The sequence below is a fragment of the Opisthorchis viverrini genome (genome assembly GCF_000715545.1).
Source record: "Opisthorchis viverrini unplaced genomic scaffold opera_v5_185, whole genome shotgun sequence".
Taxonomy (NCBI): domain Eukaryota; kingdom Metazoa; phylum Platyhelminthes; class Trematoda; order Opisthorchiida; family Opisthorchiidae; genus Opisthorchis; species Opisthorchis viverrini.
The window spans coordinates 65,127-73,905 of record NW_008751843.1 but is presented as its reverse complement, the minus strand read 5'-3'; the positions used below and the strand labels follow the sequence as shown (position 1 = coordinate 73,905).

The 8,779-nt window shown below is 41.4% G+C and overlaps 1 protein-coding gene across 1 annotated transcript; it reads left to right on the top strand.

The window, feature by feature from the left end:
• Positions 1-264: 264 nt before the first annotated feature.
• T265_07795 (hypothetical protein) lies at positions 265-7,799 on the top strand (the record flags this gene model as incomplete). Its single annotated transcript, XM_009173415.1, has 3 exons — positions 265-366; positions 7,120-7,412; positions 7,514-7,799. The coding sequence occupies 3 exons, from the start codon at positions 265-267 to the stop codon at positions 7,797-7,799; spliced, it is 681 nt and encodes a 226-aa protein (XP_009171679.1).
• Between the last annotated feature and the right edge of the window lie 980 nt (positions 7,800-8,779).

Genomic DNA, 8,779 nt, shown 5'->3' with positions numbered 1-8,779 from the left:
GGGACCGCGAGATGGGGCACGTCAATGGTTAGTTAAAGATATAGACATAGCCCAGTCGCGTCCTCAACGGCACTCGTGCTATTGTCTTCAATGCGTAGCGCCCTTCCAAATCTCCTCACTTAACAATCCACTGACAACCCTACATTTACGCATTCCTATATCAGCTCCCGCCTCCAATGCACAGCTACCAAACCCGTCAACCCAAATCGTCGATGAACGAAACTCTGGCATCTATAACCACTCTACGACAAGTATGTGATTTTTATGGCTTACACTGATGAACTAAAATTGACGAAGTTAAATATCATACAGTACGTTCGGTTGCTTGAGTATGCTAACCCTCACTATGTTAAAAGGAACTTAGTGGTTTGCCGGAAAAAAAACAGGACAGATTCTAGCAATTTTTATTAGGAGAATATTAAGTTAGATCCATTTTTGACGAATCACAGTTATTCTTCAAACAGGTGCATTCAGATAGATTAACGTAAGTTGGGGTGTTCCCGTTTATCACAAAGGGAACCAAAGATTTTATTAATTAAACTGCATTTACCTTTTAACGGCTATTCGTGAGTGGTAATGGTGACAGAAGCATCACGACATATATATATATATATATAGCTAGAATTTGACGTACGTTTTTGCAATCTTTCGGCTAAAAAGATTGCTGTTGATCCCCCTTTCATCAAGCGAATAAATATGGCAGTGTGGTCAAAAAAACGTCCCCGTCCATTAAGGCGTTCAGTGAAATCAGAGAGACAAATGAATAGACCAACCTGATTCTGAACACTAATTAATCCCGTAGCTCAATCAGCTCCATCATTCGTGCACCTGCACTGAAGTGGTACGTGTGTTAATTAGGAGACAATTTTGCTGCCCATTGTTTTCTCTCTCCAAAAAATGTTAACACGGCCCATCTATGTGACACTCCCAATGCACGAGATAGAACGTTTGTATTTTGTTACTCCTGTGCAAATAATGGCTTTCCATTTTTTGGCAATGGTGATATAAGTAACTACAGGGCTTGAAAATAGTTTGAAAGAGCAAACAGCTTTTCTGGTATCCAAACGTCACCCTTATATCAAGCGATACGTTGCCTGGTCAAGATAACGAATACATTTTGGATATGTGAAATGTAGTTTGGACAGGATATATGTTGGAATGCAACACGTTCATCAGATAACGCTGTTGCTTCTGTATGTCCTGGATTTCGTATCTGAGGTTGCATGCACCAATACTGCTGACGAAACGGAGGGCTTTCCTTCAGCGCTTTGTTGTTGTAAAAGGTATTTTTGGGGCTTTTCATTCAATGTTTCTAAAATCACGTTGGACAAAAGTCTGTCGTTTATGTTTGTCCTCTGTAGGTCTTTCTGGGTTCAGTCAGCACCAAAGTTCCTCTATTTATGTGGGAGGATTTACCGGGGAAGAGGTTTCTGAATGCTTTTCACTGTCGTTGAGAAAGTGTCCAATAATTATATTACCATATATATACATGCATAATACATATGTGTATTATACGTATCACCGGGGCATAAATATCCACCCATCAAAACTGCACTTCACTACCTCTAATTAACGACTAAGTCATAGTATTTTATTCTCCCATTTCCCCAGAACGGAAATTAAATTCTATAAGGACGAAGTTTATTACATGCAGTCCTTGTAAATTTGGGTTGGTATCAACAAGGAAAACAAATAAGTCTCATTTTATTCTCTTGTTTATGAAGGAATTTTACCGAAGTTGCCTTACAAAAGCCAGTTTCTGTTTTGATTGATATGATAATCTGGACAACGATGTACACTTTCGCGACAAAACATAATACCCAAAGGCCGTTGGGTAGTTTCTGCAAAATTGTGAACGTCGTTCCCGCCAAAAAAGTTCACCTTGTTTTTCGTCAAAAGTTTCCAAGATAGTTCACATCCTGTTCTTTGGTTTGTATTCCGAATACCACTTTTCTACGTTTATAGGAATATTTGCTGTTTAAATTCAGCAAAAAGAAGCAATCGCACATGACTTTACAGATCGAAGTTGTCTTTTGTGTAGCCGCCTTTACTTTTCATAGATCAAATCTTATCAAGAATAGAAACCAGCAGGATAACATCTACCCTATTGAAGTACCGGAAGAAAAATGTGCAGAAAATTTCGCTTCGTTGAAATCAGCATAAAAGAAGACTACTTTTTATAAACGGTAGAATACTGAATCTTCTTATGAAGTTATGAGTTACGTCATACTGAATTCTTGAGAAATACTGGGAGAGAAACAAAGTTGAACCGAGACGCCAGCGAATGAATTGAGAAGTATATTAGCGGATTCACTTGTGCGATGAGTTAAGTTTGTCTTGTTTCCGAAAAGGTAGTTAAAATGAGAAGTCCGGGCCCATGTAGCCAATGGGGTGGGAGCCTGCTAAGGAAAAACTCAAACCACTGAAATTCCACTCATCAAATGGATGCTGTGCCTACTCAGCCATATAGGTCACGCGCTTTGCCGTCAGGCTTATACACCTGAACTTTGATTTTTCCGAGATCGGTATGGTTAAACTTACTTCCAGTCATTTACACTGTTTTGCTTTTTGTTGCGGTAAAGCCATCAGTGTAAACCGTCCAAATTCAAGGCCCTCACTCGTGGCTTAGTTTCACGTGAATGTGTGTGTATTTATTGGTTTTTCTTTTACCTCTGGAGCATGATTGCGCGCAGACCGTTGTAGTATTGAGTACAGGTGCTGCATTTAGTTAAACTGAGATAGCTTGGTTTTCTGTCAAACCCGGTACACATGCTAATTCCCTCAACTTCACCAAACAATAATTGCGGCATCAACCTGTTCTGGCTTACAGTCATAATTCAAACACCTTAATTGAGGCACGTTGAAATTATTGTTCTCATTTTGGGACCTCACCTAGAAATTTGCTTATGCTCTACTGTTCATCTGACGGACATCACCGGTTATGCACCTAAATTCAAGACACTCTAGATATTCACATTTTCTTTTATAGCTTGTCAACCATCTGTTAGAAACGCAATCAGGCGTAGCTGACATGTGAACCTTCAGAAGCATGAGGCCTCTCTTGAGGTTAATCAATAAAATGTCTTTTGAGCAAGATGACAAGGGGGACAAAAACCCTCTCACGGATTGTATCTTTCTTTTATAACAGGCCAAAAACTAATTTTCTGTTTCTCCCGTCAGATATGCACGAAAAACTATCTCCTGTCTGTCATTTTTGTGCGAAAAACTGTGCGTGTGATATAATCATAGGGTTGATCGTAACTGTTAAAAATTGAAATGTGTAGACAGTTGTGATCACGTAAAGCAAAGATGTTCTCTATGAAAATGACCTGTGATAGAGGGTTTGCCAATTAAATATCATCTCCGGAAGCAGCTTGATGTTACACACAAGGTACCCACTATTTTATCAAAGTCAGACTGTAATAAATCCTCCTTTATATTTGCTTGTTTTCTTCCTAGCTTTCGAGTAGATAAACGAAAGCACTAAAGCCGCTGACTAGTTATATTTGTTTACCACACAAAACGCTAGTTACGAGGTTCATCAGAATCCAGCCTGAATAAACAGTGGCTTTCCAATCAGAAAGTTTTGGTTAAAAGTGGGTCATACACTTCGAAGTTGCGCTACCGTTGATCTACCTCACTTAATAAGCAACTGATTGGTGGTGCATGGCTGGAAATTATTCATCATTTCTAAACTGCTACTTACAAGATGCGGTGTCCTATTTTAAAAATGTTCTAGTATAGCACTCTTGGCAAACTTCAGATACTCACTCAGTTGAATTAAGTGGTGCTTTCGGAGCTTTCCATATCTCCGGCAACGGGTAACAAACAGAGCACACGTAAGAATAGGGTCCACCAAATTACACGTTTGGTGAATACTTGAATACTACTCCTATAGGAAACCGGTAACTGGTCTTGAATTATTTTCTCAATATTGTCACATTAAATGAAGAAAGTGTGATGCAGCTCAAGCGCAGTGTGCCCTTCCCTAAATTCACATTACGACTGTACAAAGCCGACACAGTGATGTCTTAGAGCCCCTTTGGACTTCATAGAATTGAGAAAAATGGCCGAAATGGAAAATGCTATTCAGCGCACATTGAGTCATATTGAAAAACGTAATCATTTGTAAACTTTCCACCGTGTGTACAAATGTGGAAGGTTTTGCTAATTCTCAGGCTGTTTGATCTTTTGAACGACACCACGGCGATGAGTTAGCAGTGAGCAATGCAAATAAACGGATTTCAGGTACCAGCGGCATATTTATTGTTTACATTTCCTTCACACAATTTGGTGTCAAAAGTCTAATTGACTTTTTTGGGTGTCACACGTTGTGAGTGGAAAGACGTTTTAGGAAGCATAGCATTATAACCATTCAATTACCAATAAAGCCCTAGTTACGCAGGTGACTTCCATCGTATGACCGTCGAACATTGTATGTTTTATGTTTTAATTGAAAAGCGCCAGAGGTAAACACTAGTTTGTTTGGAACATCAAAGTGATATGATGCCAAGTTCCGGTGCCTCATGACCACCAAAACATGCAAAGTTTGTAATGTGTTGAATCCCGACAAAATACACTTTACCAGTAAATCGGCAATTAATGTGAGGCCTAGTCTTAGTTATAGATTTTCCTATATCAAAAGCTGCATTCATGGTCAACATATCTCCAATTAGAATACTCACATACCTTGTATGAATAGCTACTTGCAACCAGGGTTTGGGAAGTTCTGCAAGCCTATGGCTCACTCTAAAGCTTTCCCTATCAATCAGCACTTCCTTGAGAGGTAGTACATCACGATTCCAACAGCCACATCCAAACCTAGTTCGTTGGGTTTTAACTACCCGCACTAACTCATAAGTGAGTTTATCGTATTGTGTACGATCGCAGCCGAAGAAAAAAATAACACGAAAAATGATTTTTCTAAAGCTCTTCTTCTGGTAATGAGACACATCAGCAGGATTTTGATGGTAATCAATGAACGAAAATCGATCCATTAATTTCCATAGACAAACCCCACTGATAAAGATGAAAGTTAATATAATACACCGGATTACTACTGTTGAACATCAAGTGGAATCATTTGATTGTGTTGAATAAATTATACAGACGGATGCAAATCTGATACCCTGTCCTGACATGAAACGTAGGTTCCACTTCTAAAATGCTCAATTTTATTTAAAATAATTCTAAGAGGCATCTAGTGCAAGCGGTGGCTAGAAATATTTAAACTAATTCAAAAATGGCTTGTCATAGGTTCATTTTTGGATACACGGAATGTAGGTGAAAAACAATCCAGATTTGCATACCCTAAATCAGAGATGCTAGATTAACACATTCATTACCGGAACCTTTTGCCTGCTGCAGGCGCGTAACTCTCCTAACTTCACATGCTTAGTAAATGCTCGTCAGGGGAAGAGATCACCAAAAAGAAACTTTTGTTAACACACAAACCTTGGTAACAGAGCGATCTTCAAATGAGTGAAGTTTTGCTTGCCCCAAAAAACCATAACTAAGTCCATGCTGTTTGGTGCTACGCGTTTGGCTACTCAGTTTTAGTCAGTAGGAAGAGGTTTGGTCATTCAGACTGCCGGTCTTCCAGTATCACAGGTCCAGAAGACCATGTACCGGAAATGAACTAGGTTTCACTGGTTTCTGTTTCGGGGTTATTACCTGCGTTCTGAGTTGTGTTTAGTAATCTGTCTGTCCATAAATGGTCTCATGTTGGAACTCTCCTGCACTTCAGCGTACACGCATAGGCCACATAGTAATAGCATCCGAAATCTAAATTCTGGTTCCACTGGTGACAGGTGCATTTCTACTGTGTCAGAATAGGTCTGTCTTCCCACCTGTTTAATACAGCAGACTGCATTTGACACATATGATGGCGCATTCGAGGGTGGCGTCTCTCACAGCTTCTGGCAATACAGCAGACTGCATTTGACACACCCGATGGCGCATTCGAGGGTCGCGTCTCTCACAGTTGCTCGACATCTAATCTCGATCGAAATTGGTCTGTCTAAAAACAAAACGAAACGTATAAATGTGTGGTCCGAGTTTCACTGGGCTGCGGGCATTTGCTGCCGTCGGTATCGTATGGCTCGACAGACGTGCACATCTATTATTTTGGTCCATCTTATTTGCCACAATTACCATCACCAACCACTTATTGATGATGCCAAGTTTCATTGCAGCGCACAACACTAGTAGATATTGGGTGTTAGTGTTGATAGCTTGGAGTCCTTGTGATTCAGACATCAACAACAATTTTCCCCCACTACTAACTCCGAAACTGAAGTAACTTGCCTGTATTTCCTGAGATTTGACTAATGTCTGTAGAATACGGTGTAAATGAAAGCGGAACAGAGAAAGCTAGAAAATGTACTCCTGAATCAATCCAGTCCGACTGCCGCAATTCTGACCCTATGTAGTGATCAGTTATCGCGCGGAGATTCAGCTTAGCAGAATGCGCTTGCATCTCTCTGTGATTTACAGTTTTCGAAAAAAATTAGTTTTGTTGACAGTGTTCAGGCTAGTAACGTACATTTCTGGAACCCTGAAAGCATAGGCAGTCCACCTTTTAGGGTTTGATGGGATATGTAATGTTTACGGTCCTCCTTGTTTGTGGTTGCTGACTGGCATTATATCAAAACCTCTGGTATCCCTCGATCTTTCAGCTCAACATCTTGACCATTATCAAGCGGCTGTTTTTGCTCCCCTGAAGAAGATTGAGTTCGAGGATCTGACCTACTTGCCTATTGGAATCTGGCCAGGCCTAACAGAATAGCCGCAAAGGACCTTCATTTTAACGGTTATTTCGGGCATCTAGATAATGCGTAACTGGTTGTAGACGACCTTCAACCCGTCAGTCCTAAGGCAGCCTCATAAATGTGTAGACACTGGTCTCCTAAAGAACACACCGTCCTGTCACCCTGTCACCCACCAATATACTCGATGCTGACTACTTAGTTGCTCGGTCATTTTTTTAATGTCTGGCCCTGTTAATTTGAGGCTATCTGTCTGTGAACACACTGGCTACGAATATGACACTTATTACTTCTTCACTGATAGTGTTAGGATAGTGAGAGTCGGCATTATTAGCAATGTTGTGGAATTTAGGTAGCTCGGGTGCGTTGTTTGGTTGTTGGTCTGTTCCCTGAGCTTGACGGTTGGATTGCAAACGTTTCATCACCAATCGTCAGTGCACTGACGATGTCACCTCGATTGGTGATGAAACGTTTGCAATCCAACTGCCAAGCTCGGCGAACAGACAAACACCCAAAGTCAGCATTATATCTACGGATTAATTTTTCACACCCAAAACTGCCACATAAAATTAGCACTGGCGGAATTATACAAGCATACAGAGGATCACACTTTAGAGCGTTTTGCACTAATGTCATCGTCACATTGTACTAGAGAACTGCCCTTGTTTAATGTTCTACCTTTTATCTGCTAATCAGTGTTAAATACCAGCTGATTGGCTATCAGGGCTTTCGTGGGAAGAATAAAGCACGCCAAAGCTATCCATTTGGTTGATTGGTTGGAAACGACACTCGAAATATGTTGGCGCAATTTGTTATGAACCCATCCGACTTGCACCGGTTTTCAACAAGGCATTCACACGTCGACCGATAGCCAGTGTCTCAGGTATTTCGAAAAACATTTCAAGGATTCAACGCCCCATCTACTTGCCTGTTTCTAATAATTCCACTCAGAAACAATCAGGAAAACAAATTATTCTGGCTCTCGCAATGGATTCGCGCACACTAGTGTATGTTGCGTATCAGAAGCAATGATTCAAGCTGCCAGCCGGATGTGCAGGGGCCAGTATTGTCCTAAGTAACCGGATGGAATGATTCTTACCTGACCGGATTCCCGTTGACCGTCACCTGTGAGTGGTTTGTCGTGTCCGCTTGCATCCCTATCGACCATAGCTTGGGCACTACCATAGTTAGCTTTTATAATGCCTTGAGTGCCCTGTCACTGCTACATGATGCTGAGATGGCATTATGGTTGCCGTAAATCCGAATAGACTGGGGACAGGCGCAGAAAGAGGCGAAAATACGAAGATTATATCAGTTGATATATGCTACCGGTCTCCGAAAACCAATAATGATCTAATTGGCGCAACCATCTTATCAAAGAAGAGCATCTTGACTGGTGGGGCAAGTAAATCGAACAATCGTTCTCGTGGTCATATTCTGTCACTCGGTTGGATTATGGAACTGATCCAGAATTCTGAGCTGTTAGCCTATAGCCCCCTGCGGCCCCGGAGGTTTACGACCGCGTATGATCTCTCAAGCGCCACCGATCTCCTGGGTAGGATAACCTTCCACCTATATCGCCCAAGAAAGTGGATGAAGTCCTAAGGCTGCGCCTGTTTGATCTACTTGCTCTCTTGTTGGAAAAGGAGGCGGTCTCAGACGGTCGAGGAGTATCGATGGTAGTGCCCATCTTCAAAAAGGGGCCGGTAGTGATTGGAAAAACCACCGGAGATCAGCTCCACTGCACGGTTGCTACTTGATGTCAGTGACGTCCCTCTCAGTCCAGAGTGTCTGAATGAGTGTCTGGGGGTGTAAGCAACTGGGGGTGATTGTGGTAGTCTAGCACTAAGCTTCTTCCTCGTCCGTCTTTTATTTCTTCATCGCAGTAATACTCTCAAATAAATTATGAGTGTAAGGCAGCGAAGCATCAGTTTTGAACACTGATATGCTGCCGTTGATGATGATGGCGATGACATCTTCCCGTTTGTTTGAACACAAATCTGATGTGATCT